This window comes from Monomorium pharaonis, chromosome 11 (assembly GCF_013373865.1).
Source record: "Monomorium pharaonis isolate MP-MQ-018 chromosome 11, ASM1337386v2, whole genome shotgun sequence".
Classification (NCBI taxonomy): domain Eukaryota; kingdom Metazoa; phylum Arthropoda; class Insecta; order Hymenoptera; family Formicidae; genus Monomorium; species Monomorium pharaonis.
Window position 1 is genome coordinate 12452958 of NC_050477.1, and position 15571 is coordinate 12468528.

General features: G+C 28.4%; 2 protein-coding genes and 1 long non-coding RNA gene across 6 annotated transcripts; 2 read left to right on the forward strand and 1 right to left on the reverse strand.

Moving 5' to 3' along the window:
• The first annotated feature begins 177 nt into the window (after positions 1 to 177).
• LOC105836537 (zinc finger and SCAN domain-containing protein 2) lies at positions 178 to 9765 on the forward strand. 2 transcript variants are annotated; one of them, XM_012680628.3, is made up of 14 exons: positions 178 to 565; positions 1769 to 2033; positions 2112 to 2233; positions 2906 to 3021; positions 3090 to 3229; positions 3868 to 4036; positions 4477 to 4846; positions 5197 to 5534; positions 6523 to 6869; positions 7023 to 7096; positions 7174 to 7402; positions 7494 to 7663; positions 7897 to 8160; positions 8504 to 9765. In XM_012680628.3, the coding sequence occupies exons 1-14, from the start codon at positions 431 to 433 to the stop codon at positions 8687 to 8689; spliced, it is 2925 nt and encodes a 974-aa protein (XP_012536082.1). In that variant the 5' UTR covers positions 178 to 430; the 3' UTR covers positions 8690 to 9765. The 2 variants fall into 2 exon arrangements, with proteins under 2 accessions (XP_012536082.1, XP_036149519.1); XM_036293626.1 differs by lacking the exon at positions 178 to 565 and adding an exon at positions 635 to 919.
• Positions 5006 to 10393, reverse strand: LOC114255255. Its single transcript, XR_003626558.2, has 3 exons — positions 10336 to 10393; positions 8495 to 8678; positions 5006 to 5309 (listed from the first exon to the last, which is right to left on the reverse strand). It is a non-coding gene; the product is annotated as an uncharacterized LOC114255255 (long non-coding RNA).
• Positions 10036 to 14276, forward strand: LOC105836545 (abscission/NoCut checkpoint regulator). Of its 3 annotated transcripts, XM_028193522.2 has the most exons (7): positions 10036 to 10274; positions 10436 to 10647; positions 10825 to 10969; positions 11371 to 11605; positions 12598 to 12747; positions 12809 to 12922; positions 13545 to 14276. In XM_028193522.2, exons 1-7 carry the CDS (start codon positions 10183 to 10185, stop codon positions 13842 to 13844), a joined length of 1248 nt encoding a protein of 415 aa, XP_028049323.1. In that variant the 5' UTR covers positions 10036 to 10182; the 3' UTR covers positions 13845 to 14276. The 3 variants fall into 3 exon arrangements, with proteins under 3 accessions (XP_028049323.1, XP_012536094.3, XP_012536105.1); XM_012680640.3 differs by having other exon boundaries at positions 10096 to 10647; XM_012680651.3 differs by lacking the exon at positions 10036 to 10274 and having other exon boundaries at positions 10461 to 10647; positions 10752 to 10969.
• The last annotated feature ends 1295 nt before the right edge of the window (positions 14277 to 15571 follow it).

The following is a 15571-nucleotide window of genomic DNA, read 5'->3' on the forward strand; positions in this document are numbered from 1 at the left end:
TGGCTGCTTCTATGACGCACGTTCTATTCCGCAGCTCTATTCCCCACCATGTGATTTCGGTCTTACGTTTATGGTTATGGTAACGTTATTTCTATTGGATCCGCGCTTTTACTTGCTGAAAAACTTCCCCAAAGATTCGCTGCATGAAAAGACACCCTAAACATTAAAAATATTACTAGACAGTACTAGCCAGAACCGAAGTTAATCTAACCTTTGACGCGTGCTTTCTCTCATGATCGTTTGAGACGGACGTATTTATACTTCTATTTTATATATACAAAATAATGGTAACACACAACGTATCTCATCGTCGACCTCGCATAGATCCGTGATATTTTCCTTTTTTTTTTATATACTTCGATTTTTCTCGAGGACAATTTAACAATACAATTCGACGTCTCATCTTGTCTCGCGTTCTACCTTCAGGAATATGGTGGACGTGCATCTGTACGACTCGACGATTTGTCGATTATGCGCGGCGAACAACGGTAACGAGCAATTGTTCGTTAACGAGAAAGGCGAGTCGGATCTCTGCTCACTGGTGAATCGTTATCTGCCGCTGAAGGTGAGGCGCTGCTCTTTCAAAACGCCGGTCAAACGGACCACAACTTGATTTCCTACTCTGTATTCTCGTGGCTCTTCCATGCGTCTGCATGCGGTTACTGCACTGATCAAATGTTTATTATGCTTTATGCGTCGCTCGTTTTGTCCGTTAACTTTTCGTTCAGAATTCTTGCTTTATCCTTCTCTTTTTTTGCTCAATAAAGCGTTCAATTATTTTATGCAATCGCTATTTGCACTCAGAGCATTTCGCGTTATCTTTACTATATCATCATTCAAATATATTCAGAAATGAACTCTTTTATATTACTTATTATCTTAAGATTTTATATGTGAACATTGAAAGATTTGCATGACAGTAAGATTTGTAGAAATTATATTTTATATAAATAGAACTTTTTTCTACAGCTTTTTTTTACTAAGAAATGACTTTCCAATATTTCTTAACTGAGTTAAATTCTAGACTTTAAATTTAATAACTAATTAATATTTTTATCATGACTGTTACTGTCCAATCTTTTCTTGTTTTATTAATTTTTTGTATATAAAAAGATATTAAAAGATTTATATAAATTATATATGAATGAAACAATTACATTCACTTTAATTTTTTGGCCAAGGAAGGACTTGGTTTATAATATTTCTTAACTGCGCATGATCATTCAGATCTCAAACTTAATGGTTAATTATTTATTTTATCACAATTCCTTTAATCCATACAGTCTTTTCTTGTTTTATTATCTAGTGCAATCTTTAATTTATTTTCCTAAAGTCAATGTAATCTCAATGAGATTAACTTTAATCTCGATTTATTTTAATTTTTGTCTTTGAATTCTTAAAAAGATATAGAAAATGAATTAAACTGTGTTTAAAGTTGATCTAGTAAATCTAGTTAATATCATACAAATGGGCCTAAGCTATATTATATTTTCTTATCATATGTTATAATATTTTAATGGTTTTTTATTCAACACTTTTATTTCTATTCCTTATGTCTGTTTTCTTTAACTTTTTAGCTCTTTTTTTCTATAATTCTCTTAGTTTTTACATCTATTCTTTTCATAGCCTATTACATATCTCCTTTTTTATATATTTCTTTTTTTAAAGAGATCTTTTGTCTTGTGACGTTTTTGTACATAGTGATCCATATACATTTTTTATATTTTATATAATATACACTTATAAATTATAAGTTTATAAATTTAAGATTCATGACGATGGAAGGTTACCACGGACAATTTGTCCGGGTTGCAATATTCAACTGGAAGCAACGGCACAATTCTTTGAGTTGCTGGTGGCTGGCCAACGCAAAATACGTGAGCTTTGGAAGCACCAGTTGGAGCAACAGCGCAAGACAGATCGTTTACACAACAAAGAAAAAAATACAGAGTTTGGAACAGAAGAAATGGAAGTGGATAATACAACTCAGTATAATGAGGATGAGCAGTACGAGCAGCAAATGATTATTAAGAGTAATACAATTTTGCGTACTTGTCATCTTATAGAACTATTTTGTGTAAATTTAATTATGTATGATATTGTTATTTTAGTTATGCCAGATGGATCTATGTATACAGCGGAACATGAAATGCGTTTGCAGATGGAAGGTTTGACTAAACCAAGAAGAAAACGTGGACGTCCATCCAAAGTACACACAGAGGAAGATTTTGTGGTTTGTAGAATGCTAAGAATTCTTGTAACTTTTTTTGCAATATTTACTTTGTCAATGTTCCCTAACTTTGTTCAAGCTGTGATACATTAAATAATATTAAATTTCTCTCCTCCCTCTCTCTACTCCTTCTCTGTTCGCCTTCTCTCTTCTCCCCTCTCTCTTCTCTCTCCTCTCCTCTCTCCTCTCCTCTCCTCTCTCTGTTCCCTCTCTCTTCTCCCTCTCTCTTCTCCCCCTCTCTTCTCCCCTCTCTTTTCCTTTCTCTCTCCCTTGCTTCTTCCTTAGCCTCCTCCCTTTCTCTCTCCTCAAAAAAATTTCTATTACAATATAATTGTCTTTTATCAGATATCGTTAATATGACATTTAGAAAAAAATAAAGTTCTAAAATTTTTTTCTAAAATGTTTTATTGTTTTAAAAGTTATTTTGTTGGTATTTAATAATCTCGATTTAATTAAAACGAAAGTGAATACAATATAATTAAATAATTTTTACAATTTTTAAAATTATTTTTACTTTGCGTTTTTATTTTTAATTTTATTTTGGTTTTTTGTACCTTACTCTAAATTTTCGCATAGTTTCGACCAGTTAAGAAAATCCTGTTCTTTATATTATAATTTTTTATGTATATATTTATATGTATACGTGTGTATTTATATCTATATATTTTATGTAAGGTGACAAAGGAGAACTCTGTAGAAACTGTGAGTCAAGGTGAAGAAGATAAGCAGGAAGAAGAGGAAGAGATAGATGGTGACAGTAGACGTAGAAGAAAGCGAAAAGTTCCCAAAAGGTAATGTAAGAAATATACAGATTATAATGTACGTTTATGATAATTTATGATTATTAATGATTTTGCAGATTTCTAGAAGCAGTGCAGGGAAAAGAATTAGAAAGAATATTTAAGGAGGAAGGTGTGATCGAGGAAGACGATAATGATTCTGAAATGTGTGACAACTCAGAAACTCCGTTAAATACTTCTAGTCAGGATGGTCAGGAAGGTATACATAATAGTCAAGTAAGAAATTTAAGAAGAGCTTAAAGAAATGAAAGTTGTGTGACTTTATACATTCTTTTGATATTGGTATTCTTAGAATAATAAATAATGAATAAAATTTAAACAATAAAAGACAAATTGTTATTTCAAAATGTTTTCTTATTGATATTCATGTGAAAAGAAATTTTTAATTATTCATAAAGATTTAAATAATAAACAACATTGCCACAACATTTTACTTTATTTCATTCAGGAGAATTTAAATATAATTCGTGAACATTTCATACTCTCTTATATAAAAATAATATGGTAAATTCTTATATAAAATTTTATTTTTTTAATTCCAAAATATTTCTTAAACTTTATATTTTCTTAAATATAGTTCTATGAAATTCTTATATTTTGTTTGTGATTAAAATACTAAAAATTACTTAAAACTCCTTTCTACAAGACTGTACACAAATGCTATTTTAAAAAGACATTTAAAAAACTAAAATAAGTTTAAGAATACCTACATCTTTATAAATAATAGGCGTATTCTCAAAATATGATTGAGTTCTTTTATTACTTGAAAAATTGGAGATCTTTTTTTAAAAAAGTAAGTTTTTTTGTGTATATGCATACATTATACATATTTTGCAGAAGTAATAGGTCATCTTGAAACAGAAGAAGGTACGGACTTGGGTGAGGTGGTAATTGTAAATCGTGGACGTATACGATCAAAATCAAAACTGCGCCGTCGGAAAAATAAGTTCACATGCCAGCTCTGCGGCAAGGGTTTTCTACAACGTAGCAGATACATAGTACACAAGTAATATCATTTACACATAGGTGTTTACTGTATATTAGCTGTACTAAGATATTTGAATAGTGTTTTCAATTTTCCAGAAAAATAAAATAGCAAAAAACAGGTTTTTAGAAAATATAAGAAATGATAAGAAAATACTAGTATTTATTTCCCAAGAAAATAAAATTGAAAGAAAAATTTCGATTTTTTTAAAGAATTTTTTAACTAAGAATAATGTTTTAATATAACAAACTTCTTTTTTTGAAAGCTAAGTTTTTCTTATGTTTTATTTTGTAATTTTGAATTTTACATATTGTATTTATTTCTCAAAAATTTTAATGGAAAATATATCAAGATATTTTTTACTTTATGTTACTTTATTACATTTTAAATCTATAATAATATTATATGTATATAATATAATTTTCAAATAAAAAATTTTATTTTAACGTAATATGTTTTAGGAGTTTCCATAAGGGTATTATGAATGAATGTACACAATGCAAGAAGGTATTCGATAGTAAAGAGAATCTGATATTGCATCAAGAAACTCAACATAATTCAAATTCTGCTGAAGAAAATGTCGACGCACAGGAGTCGCATGAACCACAGAATCTACAACCAAGCAACTCCACGATGAAGCTTCACGATGAGATAGCACGAGATTCCACAAGTATAATTTATAAATGTGAAAAATGCGACAAACAATTTGAATTGAAACAAGAGTATGAATTGCATATTAGAGTGCACGAGCAACCGGAAATCACCTGTAGTACTTGTAATAAAACTTTCACAAGTCAATCGGACTTGAAGACGCACATGACTACGCATGGGGTTTGTGTTTTATAAGTTATAACAAAGTAACAATATAATAAGTAATTTAAGAAGTACTTAAAGTAATTTTAATAAATTATTTAATATTAGAAATAATTTGAAAACAATTTTATTTATTAATGTATTATAAAATTAATAGTAAAATATAAAAATTTAAAATTGATTAATAATTTAACTGTTTATTAATTATTTTAAAAACAATTAAAATATAATTTTAAAATCATTTAAGAGATATTCTGAATGTCCTTAAATATTTCTACATAATAATTTTATGATTTTTTTCTTAAAATTATACACAATATCTGTACTTCTCATAATATCTACAATTAGATCTTTGTACAATGTTGCAGAAAACTAAGTCGGATAAAGGCTATGCTTGTGATATCTGCGGCAAAGTCCTGAGTCACCCAAGTTCCATCTTATATCATAAGGAAGCCGAGCACAGCAACGGGCGTCGCTTTGTCTGCAACAAATGCAATAAAAGTTTCAAACATAAACAACTGCTCCAGCGGCATCAATTAGTGCACTCGGATAATCGGCCACACAATTGTAAATCTTGTAATGCGAGCTTCAAGACAAAAGCAAACCTGGTTAATCATCAATCCACTCATACTGGTCAGAAAAAGTATCTCTGTGAAATTTGCAAGCAACAATTTGCGCATAAGACTAGTCTTACTTTACATTACAGGTAATTGAACGCATCATTTATTTTGAATACATAAAAATGTTAAGGTTTCAAGAAAGAAAAATGTGTCCTTAAATTCTCTGGATTTTTTAAGGTTATTTCACCTTTTTTTCATATAATGCAAGAACATTAAATTTTGAGAATAAGTTTATGATTAATATATAGAATTCCCTGAATCTTCTAAAACCTGAATTTTTTCAAGTATTTTGACTGTGTATAGGTTTCTTTAAGTAACTTTCTAAAATAGCATTGATTATGGAACAAACTGTAAGTAACTTACTCTTAAACAAAATATAAATTATATATATAAATTTTTAGAAAAATTATAAGAAAGGATAGATTTTAAAAACATTTTAGAATTAAAAAAGATTTTACCATATTATTTTTGTGTAAGAGGATGAAATGAAATCTATGAATTATACAATTCTTTAATTTATACAATTGTAATATAATTATACAATCTCTTTAAATACATATACATGATATGTATTTTGCTCTAGTGAAATTGCTACATGATGATAATTATTGCTATTATTATATTTAAATTATTATTATGAACAATTTGGTTCAATTTTTTAAATATGTTAATATTAATTGATATTATACAAGGAATTATTATTAATATTATAAAAAAACAAAGAAAAAAATACTACCTTGAGTATTGGAGCTATCAGACACAGTAATTGGTGCGTGATAATTATTTGTTCTTATTAATTAATGTTTAATACGTGTAAAAAATCTAATATTTTTTAAATAACAAATTATATTTTTACTGTTTAAATTTTACTTATTTATTAGAATCGAAGATTGCGAGGTTAAAAGATATGTATATATATAAAGTTACTGAAAAGGTTAATTAGTACTTTTACTTTTTAAAAATTGTTTCTTTAAATTGTACTTTTAATTAATTTTGATCTGAATTTCTGAATTAAAGACTTAATTAACTATTAATATACATTAAATATTTTTAATTTATATTGTTCCATTTTAGATGGCACAGTGGTCAAAAACCATTTACTTGTTCGGTATGCCAGAAGAGTTTCTCGCAGAATGGCAATTTGCAGGAACATATGCGCATTCATACTGGTGAAAAACCATATAGCTGTGATTTTTGTAGCCGAAAATTTACTACATCGTCACAATTCAAGTTACACGTGAAACGACATACTGGCGAGCGGCCGTGGAAATGTGAATTTTGCTCCAAGAGTTTTTTGCACAAGGACACATGGAAATGTCATGTACGCCGGCACAAGGGGGAACGTCCATTTCAATGTAACCAATGTAACCGTGGATTTACAGAACAGTGGGCACTGAAAAAACATCTTCGTTTACATACTGGTAAGCAAAAACGATAAATCGTGCTCTAAATTTATGTAAAAATAAAAAATATAACAAAAGTAAAATAAAATATGGATGGGTATTTCTCTTTCTGCATCGCTTTAATTCTTACTATGATTATAAAATATTAATTACTTTACCCTTTTTTTGCAGGTGAGAAACCTTATTCTTGTGATATATGTGGCAAAGCTTTCGCTGATTGTTCGAATATGACAAAACACAAAAAGGTAGTGTAGTAGTAATTTCACTTTTTATATTTTTTATTATCAATTAATAATAATGTCAATTCCACATGTAAATCTAGGTGCACAGAGAAAATAAGACATCGACTGTGAATCGGTCGGAAGGATCTCCAATTGGTGAGGTGTGGCAAATTTTGCCAAACTCGCAAGAGACTAACGAACAGACGTTCAATGATCAAATAATTGCCACTGACGAAACCTCTAATGATGGGATCCAACAGATTATATATGTATCTTATCAAGATCCTCAAGATTCTCAAGATCCTAATCAATCACGAACGTTGCATTTAGGTACGCAGATAATTATATTAATGATTTTATTATAAATTAATTTATTATTAATTCATCAATCACAATTATTAATACGATTGTGAAAATTTAGTTGATGCCAACATCAAGAACAAAGACGTGATACCAACAAATGTGAATTCCTTGTCACGTTTAGATGTGGAGAATGATGAAATTATTACTGATAAAATTATGACTAATGCAGCTAGCAGCAATGAGGAGCAGTCAGAGGTCGAATTGTCGGAATCAGATTTGCAACTGCAGGTAAAAGGATGAATACTGCTATTGAGCATCAGCCAATCACAATTAAAAACTGTTGATTTCCTTACTGCTTACGTTTTTTATATCACTCCGGCCTTTAATCTTATTAAGTTCTAGTTGAATGTTTATATTTGTTTTATAATAATTTTGAAAATTAAATAATTATAATTTTTAGATAACTGTTTTTTATAATTAAAATTTTTTTTTATTGAACCTAAATTTATTATTATTTTTAGATCACAGATGAACATGGAAATCCAATTCCGTTGTCTATTCAAGAAGCTCGACAGTTTCTTTCACAGGGACATTTCGTTAGCCAATTGAACAATCAGGTCATTAGAGTTCATCCTGGAATGTTTGCGCAACAACTTCAGGCCTTAAATATTCATGTTGACGAAGATACTGAAGACAGTATTATAATGCGCCCAAATAGAACCAAAAACATCGAAGCGATGACGGCAATTCAAGCTGACGCGGAAGCAATCGTCCAAGCTCTTGAGGTAATTTATAATTTAGTAATAAATATTAATAGAATTTATCTTTTCACGTTTTTTTTAAAGGATTCAGTACAATCAAGCAAATAGGAGTAAATATATAATCGTAATTTTGTTGTTCTTCATTTTTATTTTATTTTATTATTTAAAATTTCTTCTCAATTTTTTTCTTATCTGTTCCCAAACACTAATAATAATCTTTTATAAATTTCCTACAAGTTCTTTAAATTCCATTTTTATTTCTTCATTTTTAATATAACTATTAATTTATTTTCATAAATACACATATACTAATCATTAAAATTGTATCATAGATATATTTGATAATTAAATACTTTACTTTTTATAGGATGAGGATACTGATGCCACTGCAGTTGCGACGATCAATCAGCTAGGAAGCATCGAACAGACTGGACTCGTGGATGGTGAACAAGCGATCGAATTTATGACTCAGGATGGACAAAAAGTTCGCATTTTAACAACATGTCCTATTGATCCGCTGCAACTCGCTTCAGAATACTTGACTATTGTGTAAAAAAGAAAAAATTCGATATGTTCATAATCAATAATTTTTTTTAATGAATATGTTTATGGTTATAGGGGTTTATAGAGATCTATAAATAATGCAAACTCCAACAAATTGTTTGTTCAATTTTTCACAGAATAGGTAGTGTAATTTAAATACATAATACATAATATGCTATTTGTAATATTTCTATTGGATTAATGAAGGAGTTTAGTCGAAATTATAATAGAGTTGCTACATCGAACAAATTTTTTAAATTGTTGCATAATCGCTTAACGATTGCTCAGAAATCTTTACCATTCTATATGATTATATATGATCATATACATATGATTATACATGATCATAAATGAGATTAAAGATTAAAGGTTGAAAATAAAATGTATAGTGGATTATTGATGATTCATCATAGGAATCGTAACTGATTATTTGATTTATTAAACATAATAATTTCTTTTTATGTATAACAATATAATAATAATAATATTGTATTGTATTATAAAATATACTATAAGAAGTGTGTACCCTGATATATGTGTACAAATTCATGTGTTACGGCATTTATGAACCTATGTGTACTTATATATTTATTGGAACGTATATAAAAAAATATGCGCGCGCGCGTGCGTGTGTTGTATGAAAGATATCTCAGAACCAATAAAGTGAGAATGGAATAATTTTACATGAAAAAGTAAATCAAAAAAAGAACAAAACTTCATTTTTTAAAAAGACAGCTTTGAATATTTCTCAGATACACATTCATATAACGAGCATTTGTAATATTATATTTCCTACAAAAACCATGCAGCAGTTCATTTTTTCAAAATCTAGATTATAATTTTGTTGCAGCAAAAATCAATCAGAAAACAAGAAATATAAATAAGTAGAAAATATAAAATTTTTGGGAAGAACAAATTAATCTAGAATTTTGTTTTTTATTTTTTTAAAATAAATTTCTCGAAATATTAATTCTAAAGTTTAAATCTTTGTTTGCATATACGAGTACATTATAAGAGGTCCAAAGAAAAATTGTCATATACAAAGTAAAATATAAAAGATTGTTTCTGAGTACTTGTAAAATTTTGTAAATAAAAAGTGAAAAAATTATATTAAAAATTTTTTTCACCTTTTATTATCATTAGGGTAAGGATTTATTCAATCATAAAAATCTTTAGAATTACAACTCTAAATGTCAAAATTATGAAATTTAAAATTGTGCATCTATTATGGCAACTATTTTGGGAATAAAAATTTTTCATTCAATAGTTGATTAGTAAATAAAAAATTCTTTATTTAGTTACTCAAAAAATCCCATATATTCATTTTTGTACAAATTGAAAAACTGAATTTTGTCCAAAATAATTAGTCATATTAAATCCGCCATTTTTAATCGTCTAATTTTGACGTCAGATTAACAGCCTCAGGGCTCAGGGTACGTTCCGTTTCATGCATGATACGCATGATGCATCCGTTCATCCTTGTTTGTCAAACGTTAAACAAGGATGAACAATGCATTATGCGCATCATGCGTTGAAACGGAACGCAGCCTCAAAAATCTGTTTCAGACACTTCAGATAATATCACAAACATTATTGTAATATTGTACTTTTTGTGCTATGAAGATATTTTTATGTATAAGATAACTAATTGTAGACCTTGCATTACATATGTGTATTTTAATTACAACCAGCAACACACACACGCACACACACACACACACACACACACACATATTAAAAAATTCGATATGACTAGGGAATTTTTTGAAATGGATCGATTGAATACGTTTTACCATAAACATCCTCGAGAACGAGAGGCTCGAGTTCGTATCTGCTCGTGTCAGAGAGATACTCTTAATGGATTATTCGTTATATATATCTTTTTGTCATGGGGAAGGCGTATCGATAACAAATTAAGAGATGTCCTGCAACACGTGTCAAGTGAAATTTTCATTCTTTACAAGAGACGTAAGTGTTAAAATTAAATGCCTCCAATTCGATAGGTTAACTTTGCCAAAGTAACTGCCAAAGTAGTTGCTTGTTTATTTATTTTTTATTTTGCTATCACTCAGATCGGTTGCCCTGGCTGCGGCTTTTCTTGCTGTAGCAAATGTCTCAAGTACAAATGCAATGTTCCTGATACAGGGAGAAGAAAAGTTTGCGGGCGTTGTTACAATACGTTGAACAAAATGAAAAAATCAAGTGACTCGAGTCCCGACGTCACTGTTGATGATACTGTTATGCCTGACGTGAATGAGAAACCACTTGCACCAATTGACATTACTATGAAGTAGGAGAATCAATTTTCTGCTGCATACTTGCAAGCTGTTTGATCATTGCATACAAGCTATCTTGAATTTTCATGTTAAAACTTTGAAAGCGTTTGAGAAGATAGGGAACTAAGAAAAACAGCAATGCATTTGTAATAAAAAAATTTATTTACAACTTAAATGGAAAGATTCAATTGACTTACTCATTGTTTTTAAATTACTTTATCATTTTAAGGAAAAATTACTTTGTCATTTTTTTTCAGAAAATATCGATTCTTATTGTTTACTTTACTTAAAAAATGTGTAAATCTTTAAAAGTAAAGAATTTTTTTTAGTTTATTCCTTACATCTGAAATTTTGACATTTAAATTTGGGATACCTTGTATTTAAAAGATGTTTTTTTAATGTTGAATTTTATTAGACTGGATTCATTAGAAAATCCAGTAAAACCTCCGATAGTGATATACAAACATACAAATCACTGGGACAAACTCAAGATGGGATTAGATCCAGTCGATCAACAGATTGTAGACAGACTACAAAAGCTGAAAGATGAGGAACGGAACATTGCATTGCCTACTGTCGAGGAAATAAAGCAAAGATTGGCAGTGTTGAAGGATCAGAATCCAGAGGCCAGTGGAAGTAATAGCATAAATGTGAGCTAAACTCATAAATATATAAATAAGTACAGAGAAATGTTAATAATTTTTTTAAGTGTAGTAATAAAAGAAAATTAAATTGGTGAACAAAAAATAGAGAAAATTATGATGTGTATTTCAAAAGGTCAGGCAATATAATGTTGCTTTGAAATCTGAATTTATATAGTTGATAAAATAATTATATTTGTATATTGTATACTGTTATTTCTTGTACTCTTGTTTTTGTAATCAGAAGTGTGTACACACACAGCTGGTATGAGCTAATACTAAATGTTCACACGTGGATAATGTTTAAATTTATCACCAGCATATACTACATGCTGACAATTTTGTTTTGAAATACAGTTCTTACAAGTAAACCTTGGGAATGTCAGATGCCAATTTTTTCCAATTTTTTACAGTGGTTTTAAATGTCAAATTATGAAATCTGTCATTATATTAATTTTTTTTAGGGGATCTTAAAAATGTCTGTTTTATTGATATTTTTAATTTTAATTATATTTTAATTGAATTTATATAATGCAAAAGTCTTTTACAGAATTAAAGTACACACAAAAATGTAAAGTGTGTGGTTAAGTTTACATAAAAAAATGAAAAACAATTTTTTTAGTATATCTCAGTTGATAATTGTTATCACTTTATGATAATATTTGATTAATATATAAAATTTATGATATGTACAGAATGAGACCAGTTCTTCCTATAGATAACATATACCATCTAATTGGAATTAAGATTAAAAATCTAGAAAAAGAGATTCTCTCTTAAAAATTAAATTTTTTATTATAAACTATATTTTAAATAGCTTTACATAATAAAAAATTCTTTTACACAATCATAGTTTGTACAAAAATAAAGAGAGTAGAGGATAATTTGATGTCAATAACAAAAAAGTTTTATTTAAAATTTATTTTTAAAAAATTTAAAAAATTTTATTATGTATAAATATAGTTGTGTTACATGAACTTTACATAGATTGAATATTGCAGATACACCAAGTGGATACTCGAACGGATCAAGAAAAGGCGGACGATTTAATTCAAGAGTATCTCGCACAAATGGAGCTACCTTCGACCAGTGATTTCTGTAAAGATATTCAGGAGAAACTCAATGCTTTACAGGATGACGGCAGTAAGACTGTGAGTAAAAATTATAAAATTTGAAATATAAAACTACAATCATCATTCTTATTTCTTACAGTGTCTCAATCAAAACATGAAGGAGAAAATTAATATTTATAAGGAAATATTATGTGACTCAACAAGCAATGATAGTGTGGAGTTAATTAGCAAGATTTCGGCAATGGAAATAGAGGTATGTATGCGAAGGTACTAGCTAATAAAAGTACACTTTTAGTTCTTTTTATTTGTATTTTATTATACAGTCCATATAAATTTATCATTTTTATAATTACATTTTTATTTATATAGATTATAAATTTTTTGAAAATAGGTACATTATGCATTTTTTAAATAAATTATAATAAATTATACAATTGAAAGGTTTTTCTCACAAAATTAAACAAATTTAAAAAGTTAATTTTTGGGTCAATAAAAATACAAACTGTTTCATTGCATAAATGTGATAATTTTTCTTAGAACATATAATAAGTGTAAAAACAAAATTTTAGACTTTGATTAATAAAACTCTTTAAAAAAGAAATTAAAAAATTTCTGGATCTGTTTGGTTCTTGTAGAAAATATTTACTATATTTTTTATATTTGTTTTTTATACTTTGTTTAATATTACTAAAATTTGTTGTTTAATTGCTAAAATCTTAATAAAAATTTTCACAATGTAATGCTATTATTAATGATTTAACGCTATAACTTTAAGACTTTTTAAATGGGTTTCTTTTGTCGAAAATACTTCAATTGTATATTTGAATTCGATAAATAATTATTTCATTTTTATGTAAAATTAATTGAAAAATCAGACTCCTCTGAAAATGGAAGATGAGGACGAAGAAGAGAATGATGATAAAGAGGAAAGTGAAAGTGAATGCGTTATGTGCTCGCGAACTGCGAATGAATTGGATCTATACAGATGCGCAGGTTGTACAGATGATCTCTACTGTCCCTTATGTTTTGAGAGTTCTCACGACGAGAGTGAAATGGTGGACAAACACAAGCCGGTTCGCTTTGTTAAGGAAGATAAGAGAGATAAATTATCGTCCGCAAAAATGAGCCTTATACGAAAATTGTTAACGTCAGATTGTCCGAAGAACAATCAGTGATAATTCATTATCGCATCGCGAAAATTATTTTTCTGAAATTTTGTGCTATTTTACACTATTAAGTTAGCTACAATTGGATAATATTGTACGCATACAGGATTGTAATTGAAAATGCTTTAAAAAAATATCTAGATTTAAAAAGTTTTCTCTAATTGCTTAATGCAAATGATTCTTTCAATTTCTGAAAATTGAGAAGAAGCTTTATTTCTCGTCTTTGGCTGTGTCGTCTCAGTGTGGTAATTTTTATTCATTTAATAGCTTTATTATTATTAGTATTATTATTATTACTAACTTCTTTCTAATATTGTACAACATATAGATGTCTAATGATGCACGCTTGTATGCGAGCATAGTCAAGTATAGATAATATCGCATTAACTTTTAGGAAACGCTATTCTTTATAATTCTCCAGAATAAAGTTATTTTGGCTAATGTTGACTATATATACTTTTTTAAAACAGTTCTAAAGCCCATTTATGTTAAATTTTAATCTTTTTAACTCTTGTTAACTTTTTTTCTTTTTTCTAATTCTTAGAACTAAAAAAGATAGCAAGTGTTTTTCTTTGAATTTACATCTATTCTGATATGTTTAAATTTACATTCTGTTGTGATCTGTATGTGACAAGGTGTGACATTTCATCATTCATAGTAACTCAGACAGTTTGTCTCAGATTTGACAAAAATAATTATAGTAATTTACCATGTAATTCTTGTAACAGAAATTTTGTTATTTTGAACATTTTATAATATGAATTTTTATTTTATTGATATTTTTCATAGTAGTATTTAATAGTAGTACTCTTTTTCAAGATAGTACTTAAAGAATGAACTATATTTAATTTTATATTTCAGACTATTTTAAATACTATCTTAATATTGCATCAATCAATTATAGAACCGTATTATACTGGACTGCCTCTCAAACTTGATCGGAATCAATAATTTAGAGTTTTGTGCACATCATTAATGAGATTTCGTATATATTTCTTTTATAAATTTAGGAATTTTTTTCCAGAATTAAAGTACACATATTAATATCAATCTGTGAATTTGATTTTATATCGAGAACAAAAAATTGTTTTCATATTACTCTACTTACTCATATTACTCGACTTTTTCCGAATCATCACTCACACATATGAAATTTTCAAATAAATTATTCTCTCTTATACCAAAAGCTTCTAGCTCATTTCTGAAAACACATTATTATTCTTTCCTATAATGACAACGGTGCATAACAGTTATTTTGTACAGAGTCTTTAAAATTTAACGCTGCAGATTAAAATTACGTGACAACTGCACAAAAGTATAATTTTTTAATATTTTTTGTCTTTTACATAAAATTGTAGTTAGCCACCGTTTGTTATTGTCTATACTTTAATTCTGGAGAAGGATTTACAATTCCATGAAATCAATTAAGAGCCAAGCTTATCCAAAAATAATTAGCGTTCAATCGGTAAAACAGAAGACTCCAGAGGCTCAATTCTGTACCTCCTACCGATAAGTATCGGTGTCGTTGCGCAGATATTTTATACGGCAAAAAACCTGCGCAACGACACCGATAGTTGTCGGTATGCAGTACTGATGCGGTCTTTGACTATATAAGTATGGACTGCTAGCAGCCTATTTTTCTCATTAGAGCAAGTGAGAGGTTCCGTATTCAACATGACAACGATCTGCAGCGCTACCAAATACTAAAAACCCGGGAATTTTAAATGCCATGAGGT